Raw genomic sequence first — 13,585 nt, forward strand, 5'->3', positions numbered from 1 at the left:
GCGCCACCAGGGAAGCCCTACTGGATACTTTTTGATCTGGTGTTTTTCATTAAAAGCAGCTAATAATGTCACTAGTAGAAAAACATGTTTCTCAAGAAAAAAAAGAAAGAATTTAAAATCAAAGTTGAGAGCCACACACTGATCTTGCAAATTGACATTAAATTTATTTATTTATTTTTAATTTGGCTGCACTGGTCTTAGTGGGCACGTGGGTTCTTAGTTACGGCATGTGGGATCTAGTTCCAGGCATTGGGAGCATGGAGTCTTAACCACTGGACCACCAGGGAAGTCCCAACATTAAATATTTTAGTTGTAATTTCTTAAGACTTTTCCAAGACCACCTGCATACACATTTATACTATTCTGTGAAAAGCAAGCACCTTACCTGCACTGAGCAAGTGGCTGCAATAACCCCATCAACAGGCGTTTCAGAGAAGGGATCAAATGTTCGATCAGGCCGTCTCATGAAATCTGGTTTGAGAAGGTACCTGATGGGACAAAAGTGCAAAAGGAGTTTATTTTGTTAGTTATTTTTATAAAGGCTAAGAAAACCACTATTCAGGATACTGAATACTTATCTATCCCCATTTCTAACTTAGGAGCTAGGCTTTTAGGTAGAGGATCTCAAGGACTGAAGAGAATATCCCTGCCCTGTGGATAATCCTAATGAGGAGCAGGGAAGAGCAAATGTTCTCTAGATTCCAGGCTCTGGGACATCTATGACTTCCTGACACGACCATCTTCTCTGGAACTTGTTTATGCTCTTACATACACAAAATAATAATGAAAAACCAACTAAATGAGCTATAGTTATCAAAATATGGGAAATATGTGATATTATTTATTGTTTTAATTAATGTATTAAATTATGAGATATAATGATAAGTTTGATAACTACATAGTTTCAAAGTGCCGATAATCATAAGAATATTTTGAGAGATCTCTAACAAAAGTAATGAGATATCTGTGATTTATATCAGTGTCAGTGTCAGAGGTATCATTAACATTACTGTGGATTGTTGTCTATTTTCATAATCGAAGGGAATGTAAAGTTTCAGTTAGAGGTAGGTGAAGATAAAGATGTTATTATTTCTCCAATTCTAGCCAGGCTAATTAGGTAAGAAAATGAAATAAAAAGGCATCCAGACTGGAAAGAAGAAGTATTTAATACTATTTCTATTCTCAGATGATATGATCTTATATATAGAAAATCCTAAAGAATCCACTAAAAAGCTATTCGAACTAATAAATGAGTTCAGCAAGCTTACAGGGTACAAAATCAATATATAAAAATCAATTGTATTTCTATGCACCAAGCAATGAACAATCCAAAAATGAAATTAAGTAAACAATTCCATTTTTAACAGAACCTAAAATAATAAAATACTTAGGAATACATTTAACAAAATAAGTACATATACTTGGAAAACCACAAAAAATTGTTGAAGAAAATTTTAAAAGAACTAAATAAATGGAAAGATATCTTGTGTTCATGGATCAGAAGGCTTAATATTGTTAAGATGGTGCTAGTCCCCAAATTGATATACAGATTCAATACAATCCCTACCAAAATCCCAGCTGTCTTCTTTATAGAAATTGACAAGTTGATCCTAAAATTCAATTGGAAACTCAAGGACCAAGAATTCCCCAAACATTCTTGATAAAGAAGAACAAAGTAGGAGGTCTCATATTTCTCAATTTTAAAACTTTCTACAAATCAACAATAACCTAAGCATCTTGGTACTGGCAAAAAGATAGATATATAAATCAGTGAGATAGAATTGGGAGTCCAAAAATAAATTCATATCTATGTTCAACTGATTTTTGACAAGGATGCCAAGACTAGTCAGTGAGGGAAAGAACAGTCTTTAAACAAATGATGCTAGGACAACTGGAGAGCCACATGCAAAAGAATAAAATTAGTCCCTTCTTTCACATCATAAACAAAAATTATCTCAAAATGGATCAAAGACCTAAAAGTAAAAGATATAACTATAAAATTCTTAGAAGAAGACTTAGGGATAAATCTTTGTGACTTGGAATTTGACAATGGATTATTAGACATAACACCAAAAGCACAAGCAATGAGCAAAAATATCAATACATAAACTTCACTTCACCATAAAGACTTTTACACTTCAAAGAACACTCTCAAGAAAGTGAAAAGACTAGTCATAGAATGAGAAAAATATTTGCAAATCATTTACCTGATAAGAGGCTTGTATCTAAAATATATGAAGAACAACCCAGTTAAACAATGGGCAAATGATTTGCATAGACAGTTCTCCAAATAAGATATACAAATGGCCGGCAAGCACTTGAAAAGACGCTTAATATCATGAGTCATCAGAGAAATGCAAACCAGTACCATAATAAGATACCACTGCACACACACTAGGTCGGCTACAATAAAAAAAAAAGTCAGATAATAGTAACTACGGACGAGGAGATGGAGAAATTGGAGCCTTCATACGACATTGCTGGTGGGAATGTAAAATGATGCAGCCACTTTGGAAAACAGTCTGTAGTTTCTCAAACAGTTAAACATAGAGTTACCATATGACCCAGCGATTCTCTTAGGTATACACCCAAGAGAAGTGAAAACATCTGTCCATACAGAAACTCGTACATGAATTTTCATAGTGGCATTATTTGTAATAACCAAAAGATAGAAACAATCCAAATGTCCATCAAAAGATGAATGGATATACAATATGAGGTATATCCATATAATGGAAAATTATTCAGCAATAAAAAGAAATAAAGTACTGATATACACTACAACACAGGTGAACCTTGAAACCATTATGCTAAGTGAAACAAGACAGTCATAAAAGGTCACATATTATATGAATCCATTTACATGAAATGTGCAGAACAGGCAAAAATATAGTGACAGTGTGTAGATTGGTGGTTGCTTAATGCTGGGATGGGGGCAGGGGTTGTTGGAAGGTGACAGCTAAAGGGTATGAGTTTTCTTTTTTGTATGACTAAAATGTTTTAAAATTGATCTCCAGCACTGTCTGCCCCTTATCCCCACTGGGTATGGTCACAGAATCACACCTTGGCTAGATTCCATAACTTTCCTGAAACTCGTGTTAAAGAACTGCATCTCTCTAAAAGAAATACTTTTTGTTAGGAATGACTATAACCATAGATAAGAAAATTCTACATCAATGTGATTAGTATATAAAGGAAAATAAAAGCACTTTCCCCTAAACTCTAGGTTTGCTTTTAGATGTAAAAGAATCGCAATTTGGGATCAAATCTTTCATATTCCTTAGGAGCATAACTTTTACTAGTTTCAACTCCAGATGGTGTCAAATTTATGACTATCTTTTAAAATACAACCAAAAAAGGAATCCCAAGGCATAATATTTTTCCTTAAAGGAAAGTTTAAAGTCATGTTTTTTTGTTTTTGACAAAGTTGCCATTCTTTGCTATCTTCAAAGTCTGAACAAAAAAGTGTTAAAAAGCCCACATTCCACTTGGATATAATAATCAATAAAAAACCCGAGGACAACACTGACTTTTAAATAAAGGATATAGAGAGTTTATAAAATAGTTAAAATATTAAAGATGACATTGAACATTCACCTGTCTCCAATATATCAATACAAGATCTCTGCATAGAAGATATTGTTTTCTATGTTTATAGAGCTTTGATTTGGACCTTTTATTGTGGCAACTGTTAACCATTGGAAAATATGATGATACAGCAAAAACTCAAGACTTAGGATGGGAAGTAGATGAATGAATACAATTCTACACACACTTCTCCAAGGGAAGCCTACTAGCTTTGCCTGGCCAAGCATCAGACATCAGCTGCGAGGCGAGGTCATGGATCATGGCTCTAGCTTTCACATGGAGGCAGCATTTGGATTCCAGCTGTGTGAAATGAGGGAATCTGCCTTCTGCAAAAGGTGGGACTCGGGGTCCATAAAGGACTGTAGTCATACATCCAGTCCAGAATCTCCTAGGGCACTGGCTGTAGAGATTCAGGACTCCCTGTGGTGCCCCTCAGTCATTTCTGAAGGGTCAGGAGCCCCTTCTCACCAAAAACAGAGAAATGTCATATTGATGATGTTTCAGTACCAAAAGGATTCTTCCACATTCCCTGCTGCTCTCAGAACTGCTTAGAAGAAAACTAATCTGTGAAAGCGTGATCCAAAATAAAAAAAATGTCAGGAGGAAACGGCAAGAAATCCAAGTCCGATTCTCCAAAGTTGGCAGCTTGCAGTGTAATGTGTTCATTTATATACTTAAAAAATAAAAGAGACTGTGTAGAAGTGATACCGAGCAGGACCCTGTGGGGCTCCTGGACACAAAAGCCTGTCTGTGTCCCCTCATTTTTTGTTTGTAGGAAATAGGCTTCATTCAGCCTCCACCACCTTCCCTGAGTTCCAATGAGCAGGTTCAAACAGTTGCTAAATCAGGGAAGGGAGGAAATGCGGAGACAAAGGAAGAACAGTCAAGAAACAATAGTGCAGCCTTGGGGCAAGGTCCTGGTCCTCCCTCAAGGGATACACAAAACAATATCTTTGAGCTGTTTTGCAGTTACTGAACCCCCACCAGGTGGGAGAAGTTAACTGTATGCTGCCCACAAGTACCAGATCCCAGACTGGTTGGAACCAAGAGGTTGATGATGCTGACTCCCAATTACCTCACCACCAACCAATCAGAAGAATATCCATGAGCTGATCACACCCTCTTTGAACCATTTCTATAAAACTCCTCACTACCCCCTCCGGGTTAGGACACACAATTTTGAGGTCATTAGACCAATGTGGCCCTCTTTGCCTGGCAAAGCAATAAAGCTGCTCTTTTCTACTTCAACCAAAACTCCATCTCGAGATTTAATTTGGTGTCAGGGTACAGAGGCTGGATTTGGCTACAGAAGTCTGACAGGATCCCTGGCTTGGGGGTGACACTTAGCCAGCTTGTCTTGAACGAGTGTCAATTTCGGGCCTAAGGTGGCAGAGACTGTCACTCACAGACCTGGAGGCTGTGTAGGTCCAGGGACCCTGGGCATCGATGCGGAAGTAGGAGCTGGAGCCCTGGCTTTATGAGGGTGGGGTTTGTGCCACTGCAGGCCTAAAAGGCACAGAATGTCTCTGTACAGAAACACAGCCCTCAGACACAGCCCACAAGGATTTTTTATTTATTTATATTTTTTAACATCATTATTGGAGTATAATTGCTTTACAATGGTATGTTAGTTTCTGCTGTTTAACAAAGTGAATCAACTATACATAAACATATATCCCCATATCTCTTCCCTCTTGCATCTCCCTCCCACCCTCCCGATCCCACCCCTCTAGGTGGTCACAAAGCACCCAGCTGATTTCCCTGTGCTATGCGGCTGCTTCCCACTAGCTATCTATTTTACATTTGGTAGTGTATGTATGTCCATGCCACTTTCTCACTTTGCCCCAGCTTACCCTTCCCCCTCCCTGTGTCCTCAAGTCCATTCTCTACATCTGTGTCTCTATTCCCATCTTGCCCCTAGGTTCTTCATGACCATTTTTTTTTTTTTTAGATTCCATATATAGGTGTTAGCATACAGTATTTGTTTTTCTCTTTATGACTTACTTCACTCTGTATGACAGACTCTAGGTCCATCTACCTCACTACAAGTAACTCAATCCACAAGGATTTTTTAAAAGTCCCTGCAGGTGGGCAGAAGAATGACAAGGGTAGTGCAGTGAGAGCCATCGGGTGCCTCAGATGCCCTTGCTCAGTGGCTGGCCCATCTCCACCAGCTATGACTCTTCAGGGGCACAGCACACTCGTGAGAAAGATTGCCTCTCTCTGTCCTGTTGGTGACAACCTCTTCCTCCAGGCTGGGTGTGGGGAAAAGGGAAGGGGCAGGGGGACATGAGACTGAACAATATTGTTAACGTCTCTTGTAGTCAGGCTGCCCCAAGGAACAATCATATTTTTTAGTCCCCCTGATGGGACTTCAGCTTTTGGTCACATCACCTCAAACACATGAGCACAGAATTCAGGCTAATGTAGCACCATCCTTGCTCATGAACATATTTTAAAATACACAATGGTGTGGAAGGTGAGACACTGAGCAAGTGAACTATGGCAAATCGGAAACTCCTGAAAAGAAACATAGTGAAGGCGTAGAACTCCTGTTGGTGTAACAGAGCAGGACCCTATAGGGCCTTCCTGGGACAGACTTCTTCGCTACATCCTCTGCCTTAGCTCCTCTCTGAAGTACCTAGATAACAGTATCTGATGCATATTTCCTGAGTTTTTCAGATGCCATTCCACCATCAAATGGAAGAAATTAATTACTTGCACATGGCCCCCAGACCTACTGGAGCCTAAGGATTGATAATGTGAACCCCTGTGACACTGCCCTGTTACCTCACCATCAACCAATCAGAGAACTGTGCACAAGCCCAATTGTGTGTGCCCTGTGACACCCTCCCCCTGCCCATCATCTGGCCTTTAAAAATGCTTTGCTGAAACCCTTCAGGGAGTTCAGGAGTTTTAGAGCACTAGCCACGCGTTCTTCCTGTATAGGGCCTTACAATAAACGCTGCACTTTCCTTCACCACAACGTGGTGTCAGTAGACTGACTTTACTGCGTGTGCGTGAGCAGACCCAAGTTTGGCTCAGTAACAGTGGGACCCCTTTGACGTGGAAACAACTCCCCTCCCTGTGTCAGGGCAGGATAAGCCATCAAACGGCTGAGGTGAAAGGAAAAGCTCCTTTGGCATCCGTGAGCCACAGGAAGGTTCAGGGAGTGAGCACAGCCAGGTGTGAACCATGAGGGCTGTCTCTTGGGCTCCTTACAGGCCTGTTGTGAGCAGACCACTCATTTTATCTTGTGTGATTCCTGCCTGTGATCGGTCATACGGGCTTAAGCTTTTTTGCAACCTCACTTTTTCACAGAAATCTGCCGTTCATGAAGTACTTCACATAGACTCAGTCCAAACCCTCTGAGCTGTCACAGCAAACCCAGGGTGGCAGGCGTTACCGGCTTCATTTTATTAGCAGGAAATTGAGGTTTAGGGTCTAACACACCTGCCCAGGCCAACAACAGCATGTGGCGCACCCAGGGCTCAAACCCGGGTCAGGCTGGAGCCAAGGGCTTTTACCCCCTGTGCCACAGCTGCCCCTGGAGTGTCATTGCCTAAGCTTCCGCTGGGGGTCCACCCATCAATTTACCTACACAATCTCCTGGTTCCTGAATGCTTTGCGCTAAATAACAAAGTAGCTTAAAAACAAAACAAAACAAAACAAAACAAACAAAAAAAAACCTCTGAAATGTGTATTTAGCTCTTTTCTTCTGACCCGTAATTTTCTTTTCCCCCCTGTTTTATTGAGATATAATTGAAATATAACACTGTATTAGTTTAAGGTGTACAGTTTTTATTTCTTTCAAAATACACAGTAGAGGCAAATATCCTGTAAGCTGCTATATCCTGATTTGGGTAACAGGGTTGTCACCCGTGGGTGTAGGTGAACTGGCAGGCAGGAAGAGGTGGGAGTGGGCATTTTGAAACCATACGTGCTGAAAATTTTATCTTGACTGTTTTTAGTGATGGAAATTAAATATCCAACCAGGGAGGCCAGGAACATCCTGACAGTAGCATGGTAGGATGAGACAGTACTCTACTGAATTAGTCTAGAGGTCTCTGGGCAGTGGTTCGTCATTATTTACCTGCAGTGCTGCTTGGGGACATTTGCATGGAGAAAAAAAATGGTCACACAGTTTTTTTTCATATGTATAGAATGTTAACTTCATATTTTCATTTAACCTTTCAGTGTTTCAATGAAATGAACATTTCCTATTTCACTACTTGGTTTGCAGATTTTAGCGAGCTCTATTTAAGTAACTGGAACAACATTTATAGTGTTATTTTTTGGTAACTGCTATTTACAAGACATACAAAACATGTCTATCAAAGGAGGACAAACCTTCTTCCTAGCTGAAATAAATTCCACTTGACACCTAGGACTTCATTATATATTAAATCAACTTCATTCCTCTCTAGGTCGTATGTAAAATACACATATTTAATGTCTTTGTCTACTGCTGATGTCCAAACGAGCAGATTCATTATCTGTTCTAGCTATAAAAACCTCGGCTACTGAATTTAAAGTGAGAGCACTAAACTCTAGAGTGTGTATAATAAACTCCTTAACTAGTCGTTATTTTTTTTTTTAAAATCTGCTTAGTTAAACAGGGGTCCCGTGAAGAATGTACGTTGCAGATGTAATTTACCTGGGGATTTCATTTGTTTCTATCCCATCCCTCAAACCCAGCTTAAATTCAGCAGCTCCTAATTAAAAATGACACCGTTTCATTACAGCTGTAGTATGGAGTGTGGAACACAGTGACTACAGTTTAAATCACATTACTTACCCGCACGATCCATTATACTCAAATTTTCCCTGATTCAATTGCATCGCTAAATCTGTTAAGAGACAAAAATAATTTAGCATCTCGTCTCCTCGGACAAAGAAGATCTTGATGCTCAGCACTGATAGGGATGCTGAGCAGAAATCTGAACCCAGTTCCTGATCACTGAGGCAGCATCACCAAGGGGTGGGAAACACAGTCAGGTCGCATTCATGCCAAGGGAATGCAAGTCATAGGACCTTTGGATCAGTACAGATCGTAGGGAGCAAGGTGGATTGAGATCCACAAAATATGGTGGATGGACTTGAAAAGAAAATGCCCCCCAAATGGGGAAACATGGGAGGTACCATCATAGAGCAAAGAACAGAACAAGAAAGGTGTTTTGGTATTTTTCTTAACCAATATTAAGGACCATGCTGTGGCATTAACCACAGAAAGTGAATAGGTTTTGTGGCATATTTCTCACCTGTTTTAGGTGAGTAACTAGAGCCTATTATTTTTCTATTTTTAATTGCAATCCTAGGCCCTTAAGCAAACTTTGAAAACTTGACAAATTTTGTTTATGCATTCACAAAAATTGACTGCTCTCCTTGCAGGGAAAAAAAAAAAAAAGATTATATACTGGAAACTTGCCTCAGAATACACTTTGGAGGAACAAGTTATATATTAGTACCTCTAAGGGTATAGAACTCCTTAAACACCATTTTAGCAGAATCTACTCCATAATACTCTGCACTCTTATGGTGAGATGCCACTATTTTGCTGATCTCCTGCTGAATGTTAACAGTGGGAAGGGTACTTTCCCAAGGAGAAATGAGTCATAGTTACTGTACAAAGATGCTCAAATACTTCTCACTTCATTCTGCCTCTGGACGAGAAGGTAAGTTTGATCCAAAAAGAAGAAAAATTAGACATATTTTGGCAAAAGGGACAATGTTTAGCAGATTAGTCATGGCATTTCCAAAAGGATATTCAATTGAAATCAAAATCTATTGTCTTCTACCATTGTTTTATTGCTCTAGTTTGCATTTTTAATTTCTCACCATTCTATAAATCCAACAACACATTGTGTTGCCATATGTCTGCTTCCATGAAAAAAATGCCCACAACCAACTGATGGCAACTGTTGGCACCGTCCTGTCAAAGCATTCTCGTGGAATTCGAGGTCACTGGACATCAGTTCCTACCTGGGGTTTGATAGTTCAGCGAAACCATCTGGCAGCCAGCGTTCCAGAAAATCTGAGGCATGTAATTACTGGAATCGACTCGGCCTCCCTTGGGGTAAATGCGACTCATTTGCCGTTTGTTATAACTGTGTAACATATTAAGGAAAATGGCAAAAAGAGTATTCTGGCAGTGCCAAAGAGCTAAAACAATGAAGATCTAGACCAAAAATGACACACATATGACAACAGAGAACAAATTTCACATGTATAAAGGCTGCTTAAGAGAAAAACCACAGTTCACCGTGTGGATTATAAAAACAATCCACATTTGGGCAGGTTTTCCCGGCTGCTGTGGTCTTTCACATACATTATTTTATTAGTTCTACAACCACAATAATATATTAGCCATTTTTCTATTTTAGAGATTCCTGCCAAACCCGAAGTTCACCAACCACTTATTCCACTTAATACGTAAGGATACTTCACAAATTCAATCGCATGTGTCTTCAAGTAGCCCAGACCAACTGACTCATTAAAAGAAGACATGTTATAATGAATATTGCGTTCTGTAAAGGAAAGCAAAGATGCACTTAGAAACCCTGCCATCAAACCCTCACAGAAAGACAAGCCATAAATATAATTACACCCTGAATCATGAGGCCTTGGAGGCAGATGCTTCCTTACTATATCAGTAGCTCCTAATTTCATTAACATCCTGTGGCTGGAGATGGCTGACTTAAGAAAAGTGTGATGAATTAAGTCTGGAGTCATTAAACCAATTACGTGTATACCAATTGCCATTCATAGCCACCCCTGAAATATGTATTTCCAATGAGGATGATAGCTTCTCCAGTCCAGAAATAATTATGAAAAGTCTGAAAATACTTGATACGTTTTTGGAGACCAGCTTTCGACAGAAAGCAGTCTTATAAAAAAGTATATCTAATGCAAGAGGCTAACCTCTTGGATTGCTACCAAATCCATAGTCTGTCAGAGCCACCTTGTGGACGATGTCGGGAACGACAACACAAGGCCCCCACATACCAAGGACGTGTCACTACGTGGTCTACGCAATGAAAATAAGGTGAGATGGAACAGTCCACGTGCCCAGAAAAGAAAATGGCAGCAAGTCAGATCACAGCTCACAGCATAACGTAAGAAAAGCAGACAAAAAAGGCAATAGCATTTAGCCTTCGGTGTTACCTTCAGCCACATGGAAACCTTGAAACTTTACGGGCTGTGCATAGTTGATCATTGTGGACAAATACGGATGGATATTAGTGGTGGCGCCTACATATTTATAAGATGCCATCCACGCCTGCTCATCTTCTATAGTTACCAGGCCCTACGAGCACAACAAAGGGAACATGCACGTCAGTGACTTCAGCAGGACTCTCAGATTTACGCTTCAGACTGCCTCACTAGCGATAATTTGCACACACACAGATCGAAAGATAAAGACTTCTTTCTTCTCAGTTATCCTAACTAAAGGATAACTTTAAAAGTGAATGTCCACTGTAGCTCCAAATAATGCAAATGGAGATAATAGTAAAATATGAAGTTCACCTTACATTTGGGGGACATTTTTTTAGATTTTCAAAGGACTTTATTCTGGAAACTATACTGAAGTTCATAGCAATGCTATGAAATATGTATAGCAGGTATTATCATTCATGATTTCACAAATTGTGGCATAACGTCAAAAACGGTGGTCCTTCAATTTTAGTGTAAATCTAGGCTTGTTAAATCACAGATTCCGGGGACCCACTCTCAGAGTTTCTGATAAAGTGAGTCTGGGGTGAGGCCCAATAATTGGCATTTCTAACTAGTTCCCAAGTGCTAATGATATGGGTGGTCTGGGGAACCACACTTTGTCTAACACTGCTTCGGAAACCAAGCCACATACATAAATGGTTTACGGTATTAAAAAAAAATGCTTATTCTTAAACTAATGTGAGACCCCACTATACACGACCTATTACTGCATTGTTTTGCATAGAGGCAAAGAGAAACAACTTATTGTAGTTCGTTTCGTAGTAAATCAGAACAAAAGCAACAAAATCAACAACAAAAATAACGCCTTCAAAAGTGATCTACATTTAGTTGAGATTGATAGTGAGGAATGAACTGCTGACTCACATGAATCAATTCATTGGTTAAAAAAATAGGCCATTTGTTTATCTGATAACTTAACATTCTAGATCATCAAACTAATTGCACCAGTAAAAGTCTGAGATAAATAATCAAATAATGTAACTTGGGATTTTTTAAAAATAAATTTTTCATATGTCCTGACTCCCCAAATAAGGGCAGAGGCATGTCTAATTCCTTTCTTGTGTGTTTAATGATAAGTAACACTGTACCATAAGCTAGGTACTGGCCTGAGTCCCTGCATGACAACCTCGTTCCTGTCAGTCATCATGTGTAGCAAGGATTAGAGTCTGACCCACTGACCACATGAGAAGACTGAGTCCTTAAAGATTAAAATAACTTGGTCACAGCTACTTAGCTAATAAATATCAGTGATCACAGGTCAACCTGTCCTTTGTTGACCCCAATACCTTACGAATTTCTAGTAGGAGAGAATTTCACAAATATCTTGGGCGAAGACTGGGATCAGACTTAACCAGAATTATTCCAAACAATATTTAGACAGTAAGAAGATAGGGTTTTACTCCAAATAAGATAAGACCCCATATACAACAAAATAGTATTTTCTGAAGCTCTGAAGTGTGGGAATCAAATGACAAGGTAAATTTTTGCATCTCACTACTATAATAAACCACATACATTTACTAAAAAAGACCACTTTGATATCATGAGCCGTGAAGAGGATAAAAGAAACTAAAAATGTAACTTTACTTTCCTTACAATAAAATCAACACCAAATAATGTTAGATAAAACTCCTAGAATGTGTACAACGTGAACTGACAATTTTTCAGAATGTCAATATAGTCAGAACAAGATCCCCTTCCCATTTTACTATAATATGAATTTGTTGACCTATAGGTCATTTTTATTTTAAAATTCAGTGTGTTGATGATTAGGTACTCTTATTCTAGGAATGAAATCTCAAATTCCAACTACGAAATTGCCTAATTGCACTAAACACTTATTTTTAGGAAAATCATCTTATTTGCCTGTGCTCTGTTTTGTGATTTTATCAGGATATAATCATTTCATCACTGTGATTAATTCTTTCTTTTGAAGACTCATATGTAGATGCATTGAGCATGTAAATATTATACCTATAATACCTATAAACAGTCTGGTATTTCATGGGGCAGTGGGTGGGGGAAGATAGAGTAACAACACTTAGTACAAAATGCTCAATATTAGAGGCCCACGTACTGTGTCTTATAATGAAAACAAAATGTACAATGAAATTATTTTGTTACCTTTTTGTTGTTTTCATGTTCAAGGTCATCTGAAGCCTAAATTAGAGAAAGATAAAAATAATTTACCTCTCTAAAGGGCAAACTTCCAAATTTACTAGCCATACATATGTAGATATTTAAATAAATTCATGTACACTTGTTATTCGATTTATTTGTTAAGATGGGAAATTACTGGTAACATAAAGGCATAGATAAAGTGAGAACTGAGAAGATATCATGGCATAGCTCTCTTTCACACCATAAAAGCTCATCTTAATGCTTATCTCCCTTCTTTGTTGATAGTCTTTGCCTATTTTGATGCTTCCTTATGGTAATTTAGTACATGATTTAGTGATGGGGCTTGGGAAATAATCGATGTGGTCACCTCCTCTGGTATGTAAAGGGTCACTCTTCAGCTATTCAACACTCATGTCTTGTGTTGATAAAGGCAGCATAAAGGTAAGCACTGAGTCTTAGTAGACATCTATTAGTCTGAAAGTAGCTGCAATTCTCTATATTGGAGAAGGTAGGGGTAATGGCAGTATTCCCTTGGCTTTGTTCGGCAGACAAATTTGCTTCCATTTTCTTAGCACCCAAGGCATACACCTACCCGCATCTTCATCCTCTGTCTTAATGATCAAGTATCGCTGCTCCCATC

At 38.9% G+C, this 13,585-nt stretch overlaps 1 protein-coding gene across 1 annotated transcript in view; it reads right to left on the bottom strand.

The window, feature by feature from the left end:
* PLCB4 (phospholipase C beta 4) overlaps positions 1-13,585 on the bottom strand; it is a 420,519-nt gene that overhangs the window by 54,202 nt on the left and 352,732 nt on the right. The window contains exons 20-25 of the mRNA XM_082670036.1: positions 12,949-12,984; positions 10,753-10,894; positions 10,031-10,115; positions 9,571-9,695; positions 8,387-8,438; positions 386-488 (exon numbers count right to left, since the gene is read on the bottom strand). Coding sequence (XP_082526162.1) covers positions 386-488; positions 8,387-8,438; positions 9,571-9,695; positions 10,031-10,115; positions 10,753-10,894; positions 12,949-12,984 — 543 coding nt within the window. The remainder of the gene's footprint in view (positions 1-385; positions 489-8,386; positions 8,439-9,570; positions 9,696-10,030; positions 10,116-10,752; positions 10,895-12,948; positions 12,985-13,585) is intronic.

Source organism: Grampus griseus (genome assembly GCF_964374135.1).
Source record: "Grampus griseus genome assembly, chromosome: 14".
In the NCBI taxonomy this organism is placed as follows: domain Eukaryota; kingdom Metazoa; phylum Chordata; class Mammalia; order Artiodactyla; family Delphinidae; genus Grampus; species Grampus griseus.